Source organism: Neovison vison, chromosome X (genome assembly GCF_020171115.1).
Source record: "Neovison vison isolate M4711 chromosome X, ASM_NN_V1, whole genome shotgun sequence".
Taxonomy (NCBI): Eukaryota; Metazoa; Chordata; class Mammalia; order Carnivora; family Mustelidae; genus Neogale; species Neogale vison.
The window spans coordinates 56,010,952-56,036,062 of record NC_058105.1 but is presented as its reverse complement, the minus strand read 5'-3'; the positions used below and the strand labels follow the sequence as shown (position 1 = coordinate 56,036,062).

General features: G+C 33.8%; 1 protein-coding gene across 1 annotated transcript in view; it reads left to right on the top strand.

Moving 5' to 3' along the window:
- Positions 1–2,013: 2,013 nt before the first annotated feature.
- Positions 2,014–25,111, top strand: part of KLHL4 (kelch like family member 4) — a 135,578-nt gene continuing 112,480 nt past the window's right edge. Inside the window, 1 exon segment of the mRNA XM_044234714.1 lies at positions 2,014–2,498. Coding sequence (XP_044090649.1) covers positions 2,014–2,498 — 485 coding nt within the window.

Below are 25,111 nucleotides of genomic sequence, written 5' to 3'. Positions count from 1 at the left end.
AGGATGAAATATTCTGAATACGTCTGTTAAGCCCATCTGATCCATTGTGTCATTCAAAGCCATTGTTTCCTTGTTGATTTTCTGCTTAGATGATCAGTTCATTGATGTAAGGTGTTAAATTTCCCTACTCTTATTGTCTTATTATCAGTGAGATCTTTTATGTTCCTTATTAATTGCTTTATATATTTGATCCACCTTCCACTGATTGGATAAGACACACATTAAAGAAGGCAATTTACCTCACTCGTCTATTAATTTAAATGTTAAAGTGAACCAGAAATAGCCAAAATAATATTTTAGCAAGTATCTGGGTAACTCATTGATAGCCCCACCAAACGGACACAAATTTACTATTATACCTACAGAAAAAACAGAAGAAAGGGAACATTATAATTAGATTTATTGAAAACTGCAGGTAAAATACCTATCAAAACTTTGGAAAATATATTTATTTCTGATTCCAAACATTTAAAATCCATTGCACGTAGATATTTAAATATCTCTTCAGCCTCTCCATATGATGTATGAAGAAACTGTGATGCAAAAAAGTAAAGTTACTTACTCAAGATTATACAGCTCATTAACCATAAGGTCAGAACTAAAACCAAAACCTTGCAATTCTGATATTCTTTCTACGAATATCTTCTCCATATGACTTATACACATCACATGGAAGCTGGATAAAATTCAAACTTAATTTCAAAATTGCATTGGGGAGAACATTTCTTTTTCTTTTCTTTTTTTTTTTAAAGATTTATTTATTTATTTGACAGGCAGAGATCACAAGTAGACAGAGAGGCAGCCCGGGGGGGGGGGCAGGCTCCACGCTGAGCAGAGAGCCAGATGTGGGGCTCGATCCCAGGACCCTGGGATCATGACCTGAGCCCAAGGCAGAGGCTTTAACCCACTGAGCCACCCAGGTGCCCCAGTGAGAACATTTCTGATACATGACTATTACAGAAACACTTCTGTGCAATTAGTGATTCTTATTTACATATTAAAGTACTTTGTGCATAGTTATTACTGAAATATGTGGCAATTTGGAGTTGATTCAAAACATGCCCTTTTTCATCCTCTCACAAGGACTTCTGATCAAAGAAAATAGACCTTTAACACTCCCTGTGAAAGTTAAGAGCATAATAAGGAGGTGTTTATACAGGCATGGAGCCAGAATAGACTATTTGTTTTCAAGCTATTGTCACTGGAAGAAGGCATCTCTTCTAACCTAACCAGCTTAGAAAAACACTGCTCTCTTCCTTCAGGTGTAGACTTAAAATACTATTAATATATCCTCTAGTGGGGTGTGTGTGTGTGTGTGTGTGTGTGTGTGTGTGTTTAGTCATGGATAACCAATGCTTTCTTATTTTTCTGAAACTGTTCAGGTTCTTAAGCAAATATTAATATAAAACCATTCACATTTTTAGATATTTTGTAAAGATAACTACAAACCTGCATGAGATGAATGATAAAATGCTATCTCTTAATGAACCCCATCAAAATTTCCATTAAGAACCTGAAAAAAGATCATCATGAATCTCCTGGTACAAATTATTCTAAGGACAAAGTGACACTTTCTCAGAAGTGGGCTAATCTGGCAGGGGGTGGGGTGAGTAGAGGGAATCCAGAAGGAAGTGAGTTTAAATACTACTTTTGCCAACTTGCCTGGGTTTAAACCACAGATACTGCATGTAGGGTAAGGAGGAAGCTGGGTTAGATATTTGCAAGTACAAGTGGGAGGGCTATGAGCCTGCAAATCTAGCAGATGCAGTGTGTTATGGTAGCTGCTTTCTTATGCTAAACTAATTTACTTTAAGGTCTGATCTCATCATCCTGTCAGTGTGAGTTTCCACCTACATGGTTAGCTGCAGTTTTCTGCTTCAGCTGGAAAGCTAGAGTGCACCACAGGCCTTGGGGGGAAAGGAGGGAAGCAAAACAAAACAAAACACACACACACACACACAACCCTGCTCTCAGCACTTGTGCTTTTGTTAGTTCTACAGAAGAGGCAGAGAAATGGGAGATAACAAAGGCTCCATTTCCTTTTTGTTGAGAGAAGGCTTTTGTCTTTCCTCCTGCAAAAATGTCAGTGCCTGGCAAGAGTTTCATGTGAAACAGATTCTAAGGCTACACTGGAGGTGGTTTAGTCATCCTTTGCAAGGGTCACCCAACACTGGAAAATGCCTATAGCAGGAAGGATATGAGCATAGAGGGATCCCGGTTCAGGGCAGGTTGAACAACCATGCTCAGAACAGAAACAGACTGAAAAAAAGGAACAATTCTTTCCTCCCTAACATACTAACACCAGGGCCAGCACTGGCCCCTGACCATCAGAGATCCTTTCAGAATTGGCACTCACAAAACCTGATAGAACATCTTCGAGCAAATGAAGATACTCCTAAAGCAGTTTCAGAAGAGAATTTGTTTAAAGAAGCCTGTGAGAAACACTTACAAGATTTGGAGATGATTGCTGATGATAATACAGAAGATTCTACAGTGAGGTAGGAGTTTTCATTCGCATAACTAAAAACCATAAACTAGGGTAACTTATTCTCTACAACTCTCACTTACTGTTTAAATAAAAGTGCTGTAATTATCTGAATTTGTATGCAGCCAATCAGGGTTTATAAGAAACCTACTCCTCTAAGTCTATAAAGGAAAATAGTAATTTTGCATGTTTTGATAATTAATGGAAACATGTTTTAATGGTTGTGAGTTAACTTTTCTGATTCCATTCCAATTCTGTTAAGATTTCTGTTTTATTATGAGATCTTTATTGTGATTACTAACCTTTTGTAAATATCCTCTGTGACTTGGATGTTCACTTGTGATTCTCTGTGCCAGTGTAATAAATTAGATAAATAGAAACTCTTTCTGACTTTTGTGATTTAGGCCAGTTCTGACAAAATAAAAGCACTAACTGCTCAGCACATTCTTATCTGTTCCTTGGTACCTCGTTGTGTATTTACACTCTATCGATGCATTATCTTTATGTGAGAGTACAGAACAGCTTCCTTTCACATTTGAGATTTATTTCAAGTTGTATTTGTTTCATAGATAGTTTAAAATCATGAAAATAAATATTTTGCATAAAGCAAATAATGAAATGGTGCTTAGAGCAGCAATGTTTGAAAGTAGGAAATAGAACATGTCAGTTATTTCAGGACATTAAAATGATATAAGAAGTGATAGTAAAGTATAGCTTTAGTATAGCTCATAAGATATTTTACTTTGTCTTTATTTTTGTGTCTACTAGTACTGTTTGAATGGAAGAAAATTACATTCTGTATTCTAATCGTGTCCCATATAACAACCTAGTAGATTTTTACTATTTTTATCTTTTCTATTATCAGATGTTTTTTCCCCAATATATGTAGACACAACTGATGATCTTGGCAATATATTTAAAGTGTAAAAGAGCCATAGAAAAAGAAGTATTTTGATATACTTTAAATTATATAACAGTTCAACCTGAAGCTATGCTTATTTATTTGGAAATAATATTTATTTATTTATTTGGTATACTGTGTCTCTGCATAAGTACAGAAGAGAAGAACTGCTAAATTTACTTCTAGATATAGGGTTTCTTTTTTTCCCCCAATACATCTGCCTGACAATTCCTTGCTGCCATAAATTCAAAACATAATATCAGTAGAAAAAGCAACATAATATTTTAGCAAATGGTAATCAACTGTGCAAAATGACACCTTTGTAGCAACTCAGTCTTCTTGCAATGTAAACATGCAAAAGACTTTGTGAAATGACCTTAGTGTAATATTAGATTGTATGTGATACACATTTTAAGAAATTGTGTATATATTAATTTCCCTAAATAGTTTGTGATTATCCAAGAAAATCTTATGTAACTGCTGGGATAGCAGATTGTATTTGATGGAACTAATTGTATTTTCAAAATGATATATAATCCATGCTTTCAGATTCAGCACATTTTCAAATGATCTTTCCTCAGCATGAATAACAATTGAAAAAACTGCTGAATTTAGAGATTAATATTAATGCATTTGATTCTGTTTTAGAGAAATTTAAATTTTTCATTGTGACCTCCTGATAAAATTTTTTGAAGTTTCCTGAATTTATTTGCCAGCATGAGAATACATTCACAATAAATTAGTTGCTAAAAAATGCTAGATAAAATGTCAAATAGAAATTGTCACCAAGTAATACATATAGAGAGATATAGATTTATATATAGATATTTATATTTATATAAAATTTCTCTTTTATTTTATTCCTGATAGTTTTCATATTTTGAAGATATGTTCTGTTAAATATTCTATGATTAGAGTGGAAAGTTAATATTTTCTTAAAATAAATAGAAATGGTTTTATACATGTGCCAATGACAGTTTACGAAAAAGAGAAGTTGTAAATTAATTACAATATGATGGTTTATTAATCTATCATTACCCATTCTGAATTATGTCTTGATTAAGGAGAGTTTGAGAGGGAACTTTCTATGTCTTGCTTCTCTAATGCCTCTCTTCAACAAGATTGGGGAACAAGAGGAAAGGATCTTGGAAAGTTGGCAACAGCCTGGCATTCTCTCTTGTGGTAAACAAACTAAGTAACAAGGCAGTCAGTGTGGAGAATTATCACACTACTACAAGATGGACTCTGAGACTCTTGGCAAAGTAAAGGTATCTAAGTCATCCTACTTTCTACAAATATTGCAGAAATTTAATAGAGAATAGACTAAATTATTAACTTAAAACACAACTGAATGGCCTACAATTATTCCTAACACAGATAATAAATCCAAAGTATTAAAGTTGTACATAAGTGATGAATCACTAAATTCTACACCTGAGGCTAGTATACTTTGTATGTTAGCTAACTGGAATGTAAGTAAAAATTTGGAAGAAGAAAAAAATAATTAGTTATATTAATATGTTGCTTTAAATATTTAAAAAGCCAAAATACATTCCTATATCACTGAATTATAAGTATGTACTTCATTTAGGAATAGCACTGTATTATGATCCCACACTATAACTATGTGCATACCAGTATACCAGTCATTATCATCTTTTTGTCTTAGTTATCTAACTCTACATCTTAGCTTCATCACAACTACCTTGTTCAGGGTTCTTTCTTTTCTTTATTTCAACCTCAACATTACAAAAACAAGAACAAATATTTTAACAGGTGTGTTATGGTCATGCTTCTCATATGACATATATTGATTTTTATTTATTCATTTGCTTTTAGATTCCACTTATGAATGAAATCACATGGTATTTATCTTTCTCAATGTTACATCTTTCACTTAGCAAAAATATTTTACACTGCATTATTCAGTAGAAATCATTATTTCAAAGGAAATAGGGAACACACAACAATTTGTAGTTTATAGAAAGTTTAAGATTAAAACCTTTTGTCCATAGTTTAAAGTGTGTTGTACAAAATTATAGAAATTATTTGATTGCTTTACTGACAGCCTCATTCCTGAGAATGAAGTAACATGGTCCTTATGTTTCATTTCTACTGGTGTAGTATTGCATGTATATTTAACTTAAAATAAATTAAAATATGTTTAACATTTGAAAAATTTGGAACTTATTTCCATTTAGGGATCCAGCAATATGTTAGCTCCATGTTCCATTAAATATTAAATTAAGCATCTCTATAGTTGTTATTCCTTTTTTTTAATGTTCAGTTAGCCAACATATAATACAAATTTAAAAAATAAACTATAAACTAAAGTAAGTGATTGAAAACAGTTGTTATTTCTAATATTTAAAAGGCGACTATTTCCCTTCTGCATTTAGAAATAGAAATAAAAGACAAAATGTGTGGTACTATTTAATATGTGACTTCAAGAACATCATATTAATATCAACCTATTACATATTACCTAAATGTTCACTTAGTACTTCAATTTATATGTTATTCTTTTTTTAATTTGTATGTCTTCTTTCTAACTTTTGTAGGACATCTTAATAGTAAACTCATTGATGTCTTTCCTATGACTTTGTAAGTAAAAATAACTTGCAGTGTTGTATGTAAAACTCTTATATTTGAAGATGAAAAACTGGAATCAAGTTGGAGTAGTAAGGAACAGTAGTTTCTAATAAAAAGAAAAAAAACTCGGGTGGAAATATAATATTCTATGAGATGAACCTGGAACATTTTGCAGTGCCATAAAGTAAAAAAGTCCTCAAAAAATAACGATGGGGGTTATGTCATATCAAAGGGACACAAGAGCCAACTGAAAAGCTCTCATTGGCCAAAGCTGGAACAATTTTAAAAACAAAATAAAATATTGTTTGATTATAAACCAAAGTAAAAAAATAAATATTCATGTCCATATTGATATGAATATGTGATTGAATAAACAGAACAAAAGCAAATGTGTTATGTATATAATCTGCCCTCAAGGAGATGGAGGTGACTACTGTACTTTAAATGTGGGCTGCACATAAACTTCTTTCTTACAAGTGATACAGTATAGAACTGTTGGGGTGGGGGAGAGTAAATTTACAGTAGATAAACCTAACAAATATGACCTCAGCCAGGTAATCAAGTTTAACATCAGAAGTACTCAGTCATTTTGACAGTATATACACTTGGTATCATGTAATGATTCCGGAATTTCACTTCTGTCCTTTCCTCAAACAAAACCTAAAACCTCCTCAATCTAATAATGAGACAAACCACCAGACAAATCCAAATAGAGGAATATTTTAAAAGTAGCTGGTTTGTAATCTTCAAACAATTAATGTCATAACAAAAGGAAAGTCTGAAGGGCCCCTGAGTGACTCAGTCAGTTGAGTGACCCACTCTTGGTTTTAGGTCAGGTCAGGATCTCAGGATCCTGGGATCAAGCTTCACATAGGACTCAATACCCAACAGGGAGTCTGCTTCAGGATTTCTCTCCCCATGTGCCCCTCCTCCCACTTGCTCTTTCTTTGTAAAATAAATAAATAAAAAAGTAAAGGAAAGTCTGAGAAACCATTGCAAGCAAGATCCTAAGAAGACGTGATGATGCAGAGCAGAAAAGACCTTAGGTTAAAAACTGAGGAAATCTGAATAAAGAATGGATTTTAGTTAATAGAAGATGTTGGTTAGTTAATTGTAGCAAATGTGCCATACTAATGTAAGATATTAACACCCAGGGCTCACCTGGGTAGCTCAGTCAGTTGGGCATCTGCCTGTGGTTTAGGTCATGATCCCAGTGTCCTGGGATCAAGCCTCACATTGGGCTCCCTGTTTAGCACAGAGCCTGCTTCTCCCTCTTCCACTTCCTCTATGTGTGCTCTTTCTCCCGCTATCTCTGTCAAATAAGTAAATAAAATCTTCTTTTTTTAATTTTATTTACTTTTATTGTGTTATGTTATTCACCATAAAATACATCTTTAGTTTTTGACCAAGATTCATTGTTTATGTACAACATCCAGTGCTCCATGCAATATGTGCCCTCTTTAATACCCACCACCAGGCTCACCCATTCCCCCCCCCAAAAAAACCCTTAGTTTGTTTCTCAGAGTCCACAGTCTCTCATGGTTCATCTCCCCCTCTGTAAAGGAAAAGTGAATAAAATCTTAAAAAAAAAGTGAGAGGATGGAGAGATATTTATCATGAAGGTGGATATCAAAAGAAAGCCAGGATAGCAATATCTATATTGGAAAAAATAAAAGGTAAGATAAAGAATGTAACAAGACATAAAGAAGGGCACTCTATCATAATAAAAGTTAAAATCCAAAAAGAAGATAACAGCAATTGTAAATGTTTATATACCCAATATGAGAACACCTAAATATATAAAACATTTATTAACAAGCATAAGGAACTAATAGTAATACAAGCATACTAGGGGACATTAACACCCCCACTTACATCAAAGGACAGATCATCTAAGTTGGAAATATAAAAAGAAACAATGTCTTTTAATGACACACAGGCATAGATAGATTTAACAGATATATTCAGAACATTCCATCCTAAAACAGCAGAATATACATTCTTTCCAAGTGCACATGGAATTCCTCCAGAATAGATCACATATTAGACCATAAAGCAAATCCACCCACAAAAATTAGGTCACTCAATAAATTAAAAAATATTGAAGCCATACCATGCATTTTTCTTGACCACAACACTATTACTAGAAATCAACCAAAAGAAAAAAAAATGGAAAGAGCACAAATACATGGAGGTTAAATAACATGCTACTAAACAAGAATGGGTCAACTAAAGAATCAAAGAAGAAATAAAAAAGTACATGGAAATAAATGAAAATGAAAACAAAGCAGTCCAAAGCTATTGGGATGCAGCAAAAATGGTTCCAAGAGGGATATTTATAGCAATACAAGCCTATCTCAAGAAGGAAGAAAAAAAAATTTTTAAATAAGAAAAAATAAAAAGAGAAACAAGTTAACATTTCAACTAAAGGAGATACAAAAAAGAAAAACAAAACCTATCACTCATTGTGAGGGAAATGCAGATCAACACTACAATGAGATATTCACACCTGTGACCTCACACTTGTCAGAATGACAACACACACACACACACACACACACACACACACAAAACAAACAAGGATGGCAAGGATGTGGAAAAAAAGGAACCCTCCTGCACTGTTGGTGGGAATGCAAACTTGTGCAGCCACTGTGGAGAACAGTATGGAGGTTCCTTACACAGTTAAATTTAGAAGTACCTTTGATGCAGTAATCGTAATACTTGGAATTTGCCAAAAAACCACAAAACATTAATTCAAAGGGATACTGCACTCCTATATCTATAGTAGAATTATTTATAATGATCAAATATGAAATCAGCCCATGTGTTCATCAGTTGAAGAATGGATAAAGAAGATGTGTTATATATATATATATATATATATGAATATTATTCATCCATAAAAAAGAATGAAATCTTGACATTTGCAACAACATGGATGGAGCTAGAGAGTATAATTCTAAGCAAAATGACTCAGTCAAAGAAGTACATATACCATCTGATTTTACCTGTGTTTGGAATTTAAGAAAGAAAACTAACAATCAAAAGTAAAAAGAGAGAGAAAGGGAAATCAAGAAACAGACTCTTAACTATAAAGAACAAACTGATTATTACCAGAGGGAAGTTGTGTTGATGGACGGGTGAAATAGGTTATGGGGATAAAAATGCACTTGTGTTGAGCACCCGGTGATGTATATAATTGTTGAAACACTATAATGTGCACCTGAAACTAATATCACACAATGTTATATAACTGAATTTAAATAAACACTTAATTTAAAAAATAGATCACTGGAAAAAAAAAAAACTATCAGAAGTGAATACTTTGTTACTACTGTTAACCTTCCTTAGCCTGTTACTCTTAATCAGAGTAACTTATCCCTTCCATGCTCTCAAATGTTCCCATTCAGAATATAGACCTCATGGCTTACTTATACCCTATTTCTGTTACTTTTTCAATAGCCAAACTAAACAATTTGGAAATATTTTTAGTGAGTCCTTAACGTAAATGATTGCTTTTATTCATCCCACTAGTAGCTTAATCAATAGGTACTATATGTTAAATCTTTTGTCCATCTTTTCCCTGAAAAACTAGACTCTTCCAAGCACAATGGCATTTAAGTGTCCTTTTATGGCTAACAATTACAGTAGTTATAATAACAATAATAAACAACTGCATATGTAACAGTCACATGAAAATTTAGGCAACACAACTCCGTAACTTAGTCTGAAGTCTGTTGTAACATTCAACCAGCCAGTTTCTTAACTAAGATGTTCGTTCGTATTCATTTATTGTTTCCTTCATTCAACATTTATTAAACCCCTACTGTACATATTAGGTTTTCTTAGGTTCTTTAAGAATTAAAAGATTAGAAGGGGGGTGAACCATGAGAGACTATGGACACTGAAAAACAACCTGAGGGTTTTGAAGGGGCAGGGGGTGGGAGGTTGTGAGAACCAGGTGGTGGGTATTATGGAGGGCATGTATTGCATGGAACACTGGGTGTGGTGCAAAAAACAATGAATACTGTTACGCTGAAAAGAAATTAAAAAAAGAATTAAAAGATAAACAATATTTGTGGATTCCCACTAAACGCTTATAATATTGTTGGGTAGATAAAGTATTTCATTTAAAATTTTCTTGGGCTTAAAAAAGGAGTATATTGCAAGAAGAGTTTTAAGTTACTTGGTGATTAAGCCCTATAGGTATTAAAAGACATAAAGTAATTCTGATCAGAGCAACTTTAGAATACTTCATGGAGGAGAGATGATTTGAGATGAATCTTGATGAATGGATAACATTTTGATACAGATATGGGGAAGAATGAATTCTAGGTAGGAGGAACAACACAGAGTTTCTTCAAAAAAGCACTGAACCCTTCTAATGCCAGTTTAAATAAAACAAACCTGAGCTCATAAAATTAAGACAAAATGCAATATAAATAACTTCTGTAGTTATGAGGGGAAAATCTAATTCTGCCCCACTTACACTCAGGGTAACTGCATAGTCTTAAATATTCGCATTGTTATCAAGGAGGGATGAGTATAAGATAATTAAGCACTCAACTAAGATATGTAGAAAATGCACATTAGGATAGCAGAAAGAAAAAAAATGAAGAAATTAGGAAAGTTAAGGAAATTTAAAAATCTATTTTGAAAAGTCTGATGTTTGGGCCTTATTAGTATCATAACTGAATCAATGATATAAACAAACTCCATAAAGTCTCATTAAAAATAAAAGACAGAAAACACAAATGTACAAAATTAGTTACAAGGGAATGATGTTGTAGATAAGAGAGGATTTAAAAGCATTAAAAGTGCTGTTCTATGCTAGGAAATTTGAAAATCTCAATGAAATGGGTAATTTTCTTAGAAAATATAAATGACCGAAATGACTCAGAATGAAACAGCCTGAACAGAAAACCTAAACAGGCAAGAAACTGAACGTGCTGTCAAAGGCTTACCTCCAAAAAAGGGCTCCTGGCTGGCTTAGCTGGTGGAACATGCAACTCTTGATCTCAGGGTTGTGGGTTCAAGCCCAACGTCGGGTGTAGAGATTAATTTAAAATTTTTTTTACTATAAATAAATAAATAAACTGGTGTTAGTAGTTTATGGTTTTGTTGTTGTCTTTATAGTGTGTTTAGATCATGCTGTTATAAAATTTCTGCTTTGGGCAATATACATCCTAAGGTTGATTTTGTAAATAAATAATATGGTCAGTTTATATCAGCTTGTGGCATTTTAAAATAAATCAAATTCCAATTTTTAGGCCTCAAATTTGGTATATATGTATGATTCTCACTAGCTTTCATACATGAGTTCATTATGATCTTAATTATTTGTGACTTTCTGCATCTATTAAAGAACCAAATGGCATAAGAAAAAAAAAAGGCACTGAAGCACAGGAGTTGAAGGTGTGCTCAAAAGATAGATTTCACTTTAATTGAAGTGAATGATATACATTGAAGAATAGTACAAAACTTTGCAGGAAATAAAGGTCAGACATTGATGATGTAGGGTTTGAATTGACAGGGTAAGGACTGTCTGGATTTTATCTTAGACGTCAGGACTTATTAATCCCTAATAATTTTTTGTGTGTCTGTGAATAATTTTAGGAACATGTTCTATTTGCTTTTCTCAGATCTTAAATAGTTCCATATCACAGGAAGGATAAAGAGTAATGAAAGGTACCGAAAAGAGCATATTAATAAGTATAACAACTTAAGGAAAAATGTGAGAAAAACAGAAAATACAGAACTTGGGCTGTCTGTATGGCTCAATCAATTGAGTGTCAAACTCTTGATTTCAGTGGAGGTCACGATCTGAAGATTGTGAGATTGAGTCCCACACTGGGCTCCCCACACAGCAGGGAGTCTGCTTCTCTCCTTCTCTACTTCCTTTCCCCTTGCTAGAACCCACTTTCTTTCTAAAACTAATAAATCTTAAAAAGAAAAAGAAAAATACAAGACTCAACATGACTGTGGAGTACCTACTCATGATGTTTAAATCTAAAAACCATGATACAGTATCAATGTCCAGTTGAATGGGATTTCAGGACTCCAGACAGTTCATGAATATATTTGAATAAGTAATTTTAACTTTTTAAAAATATTCTAGTTTTTATCTTTTTATTGTGGTAAGGACACTTAACATTAAATCTACCCTCTCAACAAAATTTTAGGTACATAAGAGAGTACTGTTAACTATAGGCACAATGTTGAAACTTTATACCTGTTGAACAACACAACTCCCCATTTTCCATACCCCCAGCCCCTGGAAACCACCATTCCATTTTTTTTTTTTTTTTTTAGGAATTTGACTATTTTGTTTACCTCATATAGGTGAAATCAGGTAGCTTTTGTCCTTCTATGACTAGCTTATTTTACTTAACACACAATATCCTCCAGGTTCATCCATGTTATTGCATAGGGCAGAATTTCTCTCTTTATTAAGGCTAATATTCCATTGTATGTATAAGTCACATTGTCTTTATGCATTCCTCCACTGATAGACTTAGGTTATTTCTATTTCTTGGATATTGTGAATAATGCTGCAATGAACATGGGAGTGTAGATGTCTCTTCACGATACTGATTTTGATTTTTTATTTATCTATTTGACAGACAGAGATCACAAGTACGCAGAGAGGCAGGCAGAGAGAGAGAGAGAGAGAAGCAGGATTCCTGCTGAGCAGAGTCTGATGCTGGGCTTGATTCCAGGACCCCAAGATCATGACCTGAGCCGAAGGCAGAGGCTTAAACCACTGAGCCACACAGGCACCCCTTGATTTTGATTTTTTATATATATTTAGCCATGGGATTTCTGGATCTTTTGACAGTTCTAGTTTTAATTTTTAGGAGAAACTCCAAAATGATTTCCATAGCAGTTGCATCATTTTACATTCCCACTAATATTGTACAAGGGTTCCAATTTCTCCAAATCTTCACCAACACTTGTTTTCTTTTACTTTTTTTTTTATAATAGCCATTCTAAAAGGCATGAAGTGATATCTCACTGTGCTATTGATTTTTATTTCACTGACGATTAGTGACATTTTCATATGTCTATTGGCCATTTGTATATCTTTGGAGAACTGTCTATGCGAGTACTTTACCCATTGTTTAATCACATTATTTGTTTTTTTGCTAGTGAATTGTATGAGTTACTTTTATAGTTTAGATTGTATCCCCTTATTACATAGATGGTTTGAAAATATATTCTCCCAACCCATAGATTGTCTTTTCACTTTTTGCTGTACAGAAGCTTTTAAGTTTGATGTATTCTCACTGGTCAGTTTCAGCTTTTGTTGCTTGTGTTTTTGGTGTTATATTCAAGAAATAACTTCCAAGACCAATGCCCTGAAGGTTTTCTTTTGCTCAGAGTTTTACAGTTTCAGGTATTACATTTAAATCTTCAATCCATTGTGAGCTGATTTTTGTGAAAGGTGTAAGATTGAGGTCTGATTTCATTCTTTTGCATGTAGATATGCAGTTTTTTTAATACTATATGTTCAAGAGGTTGTCCTTTCCTCATTGTATATTCTTGACACCCTCATCAAAGATCAGTTAACCATATATGCATGATTTTTTTTTCTGAGCTCTTAATTCTGTTCTATTGGTCTGTATATTTTGAAATCAGGAAATGTGATGCCTTCAGCTTTCTTCTTTTTACAAGATTGCTTTGGCTATTTTTTTTGTAGTTTCATATGAATTTTAGGATATTTTCCCCTTTTTTGTGAAAAATGGTATTGAGGTTTTGATAGAGATTACAATAATCTGTAGATAACTTTGGGCATTATTGGCATTTTAACAATATCATTTTTTCCATCCATGAACAGGAGATGACTTTCCTTTTATTTGTGTCTAATTTCTTTCATTATTTTTTTAAATAATTTTAACCATACAGTCTATTACCTTTGATTAAGTTTATCCTTAAGTGTGTTATTCTTTTTTATCTTTTTGTCAATATAGCTGTTTTTTTTTCTTTTTAAAAATATTTATTTATTTATATTAGAGAGAGAAAGAGAGTCTGCGGGGAAGTGGGGAGACAATCTCAAGCAGACTCACTACTGAGCATGGAGTCTAACATGGTGTTCAATCTCACAACTCTAAGATCATGAGCTGAGCTGAAGCTGAGTCAGGTGCTCAACCTACTAAGCCATGCACGTGCCTCAATAGGATAGTTTTTCTTAAGTTCTTTTTCAGATAGGTTTTGTTAGTATAAAGAAACATAACTGATTTTAATATGTTCATTTTATATCTTGTAACGTTACCAAATTCATTGATTCGTTCTACCAGTTATTAAAGAGTTTTCATGATTATCTATACATCAGATTATGACATGTACAAATACAATTTTTCTTCTTCCTTTCTGATTTGTATGACTTTTATTTATCTTTTCTTCCTAATTGCTTTGGCTAAGAGTTCCAGTGTGATGTTGAATAGAAGTGATGAGAATGGGCATCCTTGCCTTGTTACTGATCTTAGAGAAAATGCATTCATATATATTTTTACTGTTGACTATGATGTTAGCTCTGTGCTTTTCATATGTGGCCTTTATTATGTTGAAGCAAGTTCTTTCTACACTTATTTTAGTTTGATAATTTAAAATCCTTACAATCTATTATCACATTTCCAACTTTATCTGTAATAAATGAGAGATATTTGTATTATCCATTAAAAACCATTTGCCTTCTTCAAGATTCCATGAAATGATATATTAGTCATATAAAAACAGATAATTTTAAGTATATTCATATTGAGTATAACTGTTATTGTATTGAAGAGTATAATACCTTAACCGGAAGAGAAAAGTACTGATTTTCAATGAAAAATCAATTATAAGAACAGTTAAAGAAACCCTACTGTATGTCCTTAAGATACTTTTATTAATACTTTTATTAATGTTGAGCTTTCATCATTAAATTCTATATTTGTAAAGACTATAATATAGACTACATATGGTTGAGAAAGAAAATACAATTTTGCAGAACAGTAATGAGAGAATTATTATATAAAAAAGGCTAAATGTAGCAGATAGTCTTATAAAATCACTTAGATACATGAAACCATACATTTTGAGTCTTTTTTTTCCTTTGTATTAAGATAGTCAAAAGTATAAAATGGTAAAAATACCTTGGTAAGCCAATAAAGGTATTCATTTATCTGGGGAAGTAAAGTCCAACTATAAAATCTCTAGGTCAGTACACTTTAAGTACTCTAATCCGAAGCACTTATTATTCCAGGTTAATTAGGCAACCAGGATATTACTTCAGAAATTTCATCAAGTATAAGCAAAGAATTATCATAAAAGCAAGGCCAGAGTGATAATACCCATCTCCTTAAAGGTTGAACTTAGACCTTAAATGGACTCAATTTCCCCATTGCTAGTGATGACCCCTTATTATTTTCACCTTCAAAGTGTATCTCCAAAATCTTTTCACAAGGCAAAGTAATTTAAGAGCTTCTTGTTATGTTACAATGAATGAATTAACCAAAAACAAGGTTTGGTCAAAGTACTAAGAACAGTAAAAAGAGGTCATTAAATAAAAGGAACGTTTGCCTTGCCAAGGCCATAAAACTGGAGGTCTGAATCTGGGATAAAGGTGACAGAAAAAATGAGAATGTGAAGACAACACTAGAAAAACAACCCCTACTAAATCTATAAGGTTATAAAAGTTATATCAGAGTGCTAGAGGCAGATCATTTTTAGATACTAGTCCAATGGACTATTCCTGGGACAATTCCTTCTCCTGATAGTGCTGAATAACATCCTGGACCTCCATGTTGTCAATTATTATCTGTGGAGCTTGTTAAAAATGTACTTACTCGGGGCGCCTGGGTGGCTCAGTGGGTTAAAGCCTCTGCCTTTGGCTTGGGTCATGATCCCGGGGTCCTGGGATCGAGCCCTGCGTCGGGCTCTCTGCTTGGTGGGGAGCCTATTTCCTCCTCTCTCTCTGCTTGCCTCTCTGCCTACTTGTGATCTCTATCTGTCAAATAAATAAATTAAAGAAAAATGTACTTACTCAATATCCACTACCAGATAATTTATTTGTTTTGAAATGGGATTTAATAATGTGAATTTTTAACAAATTTCTGAACTAAAATTAAAAAAAAAATACATATATGTGGTAAGCTACAGCAAGCCCAATTTGTCAGGATTTCTATAGATACTGATATATTGGTAAAGGCAAAGATGAAATAAAAAAAACAAGGCTTTATATAACGTATAATCAATTATAATGTATAATAATCAATTATACGTTATATAAATGACTGTAGAGGGGTACCTGGGTGGCTCAGTCTGTTGAGTGCCCAACTCTTGATGTCAGCTTGGGCCTTGATCTCAGCATTAGGAGTTCAAGCCCCATGTTTGTTTAAAAAAGAATGAAAAAAAAAGAATTTTAGATACTTTTGAATATGTGGGTTACATTGACAAATTCTCAAATACTGACTGGAAAAATGCTTGAAAAGTAGTCAGCAGCATTAATTTAGCTTTGCATCCTTTCATGTATAGTTAACATTATTAGGTTCTGTGAAAGGATAATGAAGGGAGGAAAACATAAATCCTACCATTAAAAATTCATAATCCAGTTAGAATGGAAAACACAATCTTTTAAGAACATTTACAAGGCAGCCACTCAGTTCAGATTTCCTAGTGTTTAATAGGGAGGCTATCTGACAGTTTAGGATGGAAGTGGGTTTTAATGAATCAAGTCATTTTTTAAAGATTATTTATTTATTTCTTTAAATGGGGGAGGGAGGGGGAAAAAGGAAGGAGAGGTAGAGAGAATCCCAAGCAGACTCCATGCTGAGCTCACAGTCCAACACAGGCTCCACATTGGGTTCAATCTCACAACTCTGAGATGACCTGAGCCAAGATCAAGAGGTGGATGCTTGATCCACTGAGCCACTCAACTCAAGACATCTTGAAATGCAAACATAGAAAGGTTAATCTAGGAATAAAAATAAACTTCAACCACATAGAAATTCTTTTATTATTGTCAGTTTTTCAAAATCAGAAAAATAATAACCAATGTCAGTTTACCATTACTAAGGTCCCTTATCTCTTGGTGTGATTTCTTGAAGACTGGACAATAATTACTAATATAATTTTGTATATACTATATTTCTTAAAAATTCTGATTATGTTCTGCAGCACTGCCATCAGACTCAATTTTCCCCATGTCAGCTTTCATAACAAATAGTCTGCTTTCCTTTTTTTTTTTAATTTTATTTTTTTCCAATTTATTTATTTTCAGAAAAACAGTATTCATTATTTTTTCACCACACCCAGTGCTCCATGCAAGCCGTGTCCTCTATAATACCCATCACCTGGTACCCCAACCTCCCACCCCCCCGCCACTTCCAACCCCTCAGATTGTTTTTCAGAGTCCATAGTCTCTCATGGTTCACCTCCCCTTCCAATTTACCCAAAAGCACATACCCTCCCCAATGTCCATAACCCTACCCCCCTTCTCCCAACGCCCCTCCCCCCAGCAACCCTCAGTTTGTTTCGTGAGATTAAGAGTCACTTATGGTTTGTCTCCTTCCCTATCCCATCTTGTTTCATGGATTCTTCTCCTACCCACTTAAGCCCCCATGTTGCATCACCACTTCCTCATATCAGGGAGATCATATGATAGTTGTCTTTCTCCGCTTGACTTATTTCGCTAAGCATGATACGCTCTAGTTCCATCCATGTTGTCGCAAATGGCAAGATTTCGTTTCTTTTGATGGCTGCATAGTATTCCATTGTGTATATATACCACATCTTCTTTATCCATTCATCTGTTGATGGACATCTAGGTTCTTTCCATAGTTTGGCTATTGTGGACATTGCTGCTATGAACATTCGGGTGCATGTGCCCCTTTGGATCACTACATTTGTATCTTTAGGGTAAATACCCAGTAGTGCAATTGCTGGGTCATCAGGGAAATACAAATCAAAACCACAATGAGATATCACCTCACACCAGTCAGAATGGCTAAAATCAAAAAGTCAGGAAATGACAGATGCTGGCGAGGATGCGGAGAAAGGGGAACCCTCCTACACTGTTGGTGGGAATGCAAGCTGGTGCAACCACTCTGGAAAACAGCATGGAGGTTCCTCAAAATGTTGAAAATAGAAATAGTCTGCTTTTCTTTTACTTTCTCCTTAAGTTTTTTTAGTACTTCAGAGTTACTTTCTTCACCTTATATATTTTCTTTTTTCTCTACATGGGTTTATTTGTCATTTTTAAGGAAGCTAGAAAAGGATATGAAATATTAATTTTTTCTCTACAAATTTTGATCTGAATAAGATCATTTAGTACATTAAATAATCACGTTTTAGGAGCATTTATCTGATATTAATAATTTGGCTTAATGATGAAGCAATTTTGGTAGCAATTAGCATACATCTTGCAACAGGTCAAGATGTTTTTTATTTCTATATAAAGTACTGTATATACACTTGAACTTGTCAGAAAAGATCAAAGCAACTACATATGCTATGATTAGTTTCATAACTATTGTACATCTGAAGAAATTTCTGCTCTAATTTTTTCATGTTTTTACTTTGAATTGTGTCTATAATAATTGTATATTTGTAGATATTTTATGATTTTAACTTGAAAGGACTTTTAAAGAACTGCACAGGTTTGAAAGTGAAATCTAAAAGAGAATAGCTATAGATAATTAGTGGCAAAAGTGGGACTGTAAGTCAAGTTTTCTAACTTCTGAAATTTGACCAGGTTACTATCTCAACAGCATATTCAACTTTTTCTTCTGATAAAATTATTAATGTCCAATTATTGTTATAGATGATCTTGAAAAGTGCTGACTACAGAATTCCTTGTGATTAAATATTTGAAATAACTATGTCTTCTCAAATTAGGTAACTGCCACTTCAAAGATATAAATCAGTAGATTCCACAAACTTTTGTGTCATAGAAATAGTTAAGTCATCTTGTTCATGTCATTGTTTGCAGAAAATATATTAAAGCATTCAGTCAATTCAGGAGTAGATGTAATGCTTTATAAATTGTCTATCACCACATGAGAGCTTCTCCATATACTCTGAGTTCAAGAAAAAGGCATGAAGGGTATTTGGTGCTAGTCAAAAAATCATCTACTCTTTCAGCTTCTGCTCACGACTAGTATGCATAATCAATAATTTAGTGTGTTCATATTTATGCTGTTATTCTTAAGTAGATCAATTTTATAATTTTATTGAATAAATGAGGTTATCCAAATACCACTGACAGTTTCTCTGAAAACTAATGAACAAATACACTAAAGTAATGTAGGCCTTATTTTCTTATTTTCTTCTCATAAGTATAAAACTGATGATAATATACCTATGTAAAACTTCTAAGATAATCTTGTATTATTTCAGAGATAGAATAATTTAATGATTCATCAGTTGTATATAACATACACTGCTCATTATATCAAGTGCCCTCCTTAACATTCATCACCTAATTATCACTCCACCCCCACCCACAACCCTTTAACAGTTCTCAGCTAGTTAGTTTCCTTGAGTTCATCATCTCTTATAATTTGCCTACTTCTCAATTTTCATTTTATTTTTCCTTCCTGTCCCCTATGTTCATCTGTTTTGTTTCTTAAATTCCACATATGAGTGAAATCATATAATAATTGTCTTCCTCTGGATGACTTATTTCACTTAGTATAATGCCCTCTAGTTTCATCTACATTGTTGCAAGTGACAAGATTTCATTCCTTTTTTTTTTTTATGGTAATATTTTAAGCATTCCAGATACCCAGAATAACCTTTTTTTTTCCAATTTATTTATTTTCAGAAAAACATTATTCATTATTTTTTCACCACACCCAGTGCTCCATGCAAGCCGTGCCCTCTATAATACCCACCACCTGGTACCCCTATCTCCCACCCCCCGCCACTTCAAACCCCTCAGACTGTTTTTCAGAGTCCATAGTCTCCCATGGTTCACCTCCCCTTCCAATTTACCCAAAGTCCCTACTCCTCTCTAATGCCCCTTGTCTTCCATGCTATTTGTTATGCTCTACAAATAAGTGAAACCATATGATAATTGACTCTCTCTGCTTGACTTATTTCACTCAGCATAATCTCTTCCAGTCTCGTCCATGTTGCTACAAAAGTTGGGTATTCATCCTTTCTGATGGAGGCATAATATTCCATAGTGTATATGGACCACATCTTCCTTATCCATTCATCCGTTGAAGGGCACCTTGGTTCTTTCCATAGTTTGGTGACTGTGGCCATTGCTGCTATAAACATTGGGGTGCAGATGGCCCTTCTTTTCACGACATCTGTGTCTTTGGGGTAAATACCCAGGAGTGCAATGGCAGGGTCATAGGGAAGCTCTATTTTTAATTTCTTGAGGAATCTCCACACTGTTCTCCAAAGAAGCTGCACCAACTTGCATTCCCACCAACAGTGTAAGAGGGTTCCCCTTTCTCCACATCCTCTCCAACACATGTTGTTTCCTGTTTTGTTAATTTTGGCCATTCTAACTTGTGTAAGGTGATATCTCAATGTGGTTTTAATTTGAATCTCCCTGAGGGCTAATGATGATGAGCATTTTTTCATGTGTCTGATAGCCATTTGTATGTCTTGATTGGAGAAGTGTCTGCTCATATCTTCTGCCCATTTTTTGATGTGTTTGTCTGTTTCGTGTGGGTTGAGTTTGAGGAGTTCTTTATAGATCCTGGATATCAACCTTTTGTCTGTACTGTCATTTGCAAATATCTTCTCCCATTCCGTGGGTTGCCTCTTTGTTTTTTTGACTGTTTCCTTTGCTGTGCAGAAGCTTTTGATTTTGATGAAGTCCCAGAAGTTTATTTTCGCTTTTGTTTCCTTTGCCTTTGGAGACGTATCTTGAAAGAAGTTGCTGTGGCTGATATCAAAGAGATTACTGCCTATGTTCTCCTCTAAGATTCTGATGGATTCCTGTCTCACGTTGAGGTCTTTTATCCATTTTGAGATTTCATTCTTTTTGATGGCTGAGTACCACATCTTCTTTATCCATTCATTTGTTGGTGGACCTCTAGGCTCTTTCCACATTTTGGCTATTAAGGATATTGCTGCTATAAACACTGGGTTGCATGTACCCCTTCAAATCACTATATTTTTATCCTTTGGATAAATATCTACTAGTATAATTGCTCTCCAGAGAAGACATACAAATAACCAACAGACACATGAAAAAATGTTCAACATCACTTGACATGAGAGAAACACAAATCAAAAGCACAATGTGATACCACCTGACAGCACTCAGAATGGCTAAAGTTAATGACTTAGGAAACAACAGATGTTGGCTAGGAAATGGAGTGAAGGGATCCCTCTTACAATGTTGGTGAGAATGGAAACTGGGGCAGCCACTCTGGAAAACATGATGGAGATTCCTCAAAAAGTAAAAGATAGAGGCACCTGGATGGCTCAATTGGTTAAGCATCTGCCTTTGGTTCAGGTCCTCATCTCAGGGTTCTGGGATAGAGCTCCTTGTTGGGCCCCCTGCTCAGCAGGAACTTTGCATCTCTCTGTGTTCCTCACCTGCACTCCAGTGCACACACTCTCTCTCTCCCAAATAAATAAATAAAATCTTTTTTTAAAAAGTTAAAGATAACTTTAAAAGTTATCCTTTAATTTTCTCTTCAAGCCAAATTGCCAGGATTGACAGAAAATTCTTAAAATCCCTTTTCTCACCTTCTTGATAATTTAGGCAGTCTTCTGTTGACAACTAAAGACTAATTAAAGACAACTAAAGACTAAGGAACAATTCTTTTGTGTTGAAAGTGGTTTGGAAAAATAAATGAACAAAATTTTACTTATGCTACTTAAATTTCAATGCTATTAAATTAAAAGAAAATCTAGCATGAAAATTCATGAAACATCAGATACTGCTTCCAGTAAAGCTCAAATAATAAACATTTCCCCTTGCATATAATTATTTCCTTTTCTTCTCCCAGCATAGCATAAATTTTTACAGGCACATGAAAATTCTAGTCATTACTTAGCAAAAATATCAATCTGCTAAAAGATTGGAAAGGCCCATGTGGAGGAAATTTTGCAGCTTAATCTATTATTGTCCCATTCATTGTCTTTTCATTTTGAATGAGTAAAATATGACAGTACTTCTAAGGTTATATTAAAGCAAAACTATATAACATTGATTAAGTCATGTTTAAATAGCTTTATCATCACATATTTTAAAATATAATTTACATGTGTTTGTAAAAGTTAGAATTTAAACATCCATATATTTTTAAATTTTATATTAATCACAAATATTAATTTATAGATATATAGAAACTGTAGAATTAAGCTTGTTTGTTATATGATTGCTTAATTCTGAAAGTGTATTTAAGAAACACTTGTAAGGTAATGGACTATTAAACATTTTTAATGATTAAACCACTTGGATTTCTAGTATTTTTAAGGCTTTCCTTAATTTTTATTGATGTATGCAATACCATTAGTGAAATACACTGAAGGTGCTAAAACACAGAATACATCCAATGGTTTATTGATAGTAGTAAGGATGGTATTTATTGACATCAAAACACACTCTGTTTATTGAATTCAAGCCTGTTATTTAATTTGTTTGATTTTTAAAATATCTTTATGTTGAAAACCATGTTACTCACTCCTCTTTGCTACTATTATGTTATAGTGCTATTTCCCAGAAGGCATGCTTTGACACTTGTGATCAAAAGAAAATAAAACACTTAAAAGTCAGCATTTCTGATACAATAATATATATTTAGAAATATCTATTTTCTACTTCCGTCACCTTAAAGGAAGAATGGTTCTGGAATTTATAAGAACAGGGTTCACATCACTGTCATACTGACAGTGCTGGGAAACAACCCAGTGAACATATGGGTAACAGAGTAACTTAAAGATATCTAGATATCTTTCCAGTTTTTTTTTTTTCTTTATTTAGTATGTGTGAAACAAAAGATTGCTGACTTGGAGAAATCTGTCTTTCAAAGATATATCTCTTTGACTATATTAAGACAATAAAATAAAACATCGGATGATTTTTGTTTATAAAATTAATTTGAATTCTAAGAAATGTTTTCTCCAGATGATTATATTTTTGTATTTTATGTGATTTTCAACATTAGATGATAATTACAGGGATGACTCTATGACCTTCATCTCAAAGTTCCCATAATACTATTCACCTCCCCCCGCCACCCAAACACACACTTCCTAGAAAAGTTTAAGCTTTAAAAAAATCATGCCATCTTCTCTGGGTGTGATTAACTAAATATGACTTGTATTGTTGATAAAATGCTTCAATAAACTTAACTAGCTTAAATATTATGCATGAATTTCAGATTTTACTTCATTAACTAATCTCATTATTTTCATTTAATTAAAGTGTACATGGCAAGAAAAGGGAGGATATGGGGAAATTTCATTTGGATATGGTTCTTACAGTTAATGTCAGATATTCTAAGAATTAAATATGGTACTACCTCATATCAGTTATTTGATATTTTATTTAGAATTGTTCATTGAGGCATATATTTAACTAGGTGGTGTGCTGGAAAGTCACAGACCTGTACTTAGCTCCAAATAATGTAGGAAGTAAAAGGTTGAGAGTCTCAATATAGATCTCCATTCCATGCTAAGTATAGATAACATCCGAACTCCTGTGATTTAGGAGATTCTCCTCCTCCATTTTCTAACTCTTCAATTTTCTTTCTTTACTATTTTGATTCCTTTCCTAGGAGAGGATGAATAGGAGCAGAAATTTTTGTATGGAAGGGAGTTGCATACAGAGTTGTGTCAGGAACCATCTATGCCATGAAAATCATACCTGTGTAACTGGATATGAACTATGATGATTATTGTTATCTATTTCTGGAAACTACTATGTCTATTTCAATAATTTTTGCTAGATATGGTAAATTAATTAGCAGAACAAAAATACTTAAGGTGACAGAAACAGCCTTCAAAAAAGTAGCAATTAATTTTTTGGGGTACTATTACTATAATTACAATTTTTTTAACTTTTTCTCCATTTTTTAAAAATTAAATTTATTTTCAGCATAACAGTATTCATTATTTTTTCACCACACCCAGTGCTCCATGCAATCCGTGCCCTCTATAATTACAATATTTAATTAAAAGAGACAATGATTTTTCAAACTTTGTATTTAGTAAATTCATACTGATAATATTTGGGAAATCATTTTGAATTGAACTGACTTTGAGTTCACTTTGTTATATTTAAGGAAGATGTTTATTTTGTGGTAGCCTGCTGAATTTCCATGATGAAATATAAGGGAAAACCTCAAGTTCTCTCACACTATATTATTCATATTTTTCTAAAGATTTTATTTTTAATTTTTTATTTATTTTCAGCATAACAGTATTCATTATTTTTTCACCACACCCAGTGCTCCATGCAATCTGTGCCCTCTGTAATACCCACCACCTGGTAACCCGACCTCCCGCCCCCGCCCCTTCAAACCCCTGAGATTGTTTTTCAGAGTCCATAGTCTCTCATGGTTCACCTCCCCTTCCAATTTCCCCCAACTCCCTTCTCCTCTTTAACTCCTCATTTGTCAGAGAGAGAGAGATAGTGCACAAGCAGGGGAAATAGCAGGCAGAGGGAGAAGTGGGCTACCCACTGAGCAAGGAGCCTGATGCAGGACTTCATCCCAGGACTCTGGGATCATGACCTTAGCCAAAGGCAGTCACTTAAATGGACTGAACCACCCAGGCTTCCTTCATTCATATGGTTTTGAATATGAGCTTGATCTAATTCTACATCTTTCACACCCATTCCTTTGTTCTTCTCTTTTCATTTATTTTTCTTTTTTAGATTTTATTATTTATTTATTTGAGAGCGAAAGAGAGAGAGTATGAGTGGGGGAAGTGGCAGAGGGAGAGAGAATGTGAAATAGACTTCGTACTGAAGCTGGAGCCTGATGTGGAGCTTAGTCCCACAACCATGAGGCGATGATCTGACACTGAAACCAAGAGTCACTCTCAACTGACTGAGCTACCCAGGTGCCCTCTTCTTTTTAAATTATAAGGATCTATGCAAGAAATCTTGGAAAGAAGAGAGACAAAATTCACAAATCCCAGAGCTACACCTAATCTTGTATTTGAATTTTCTCTTA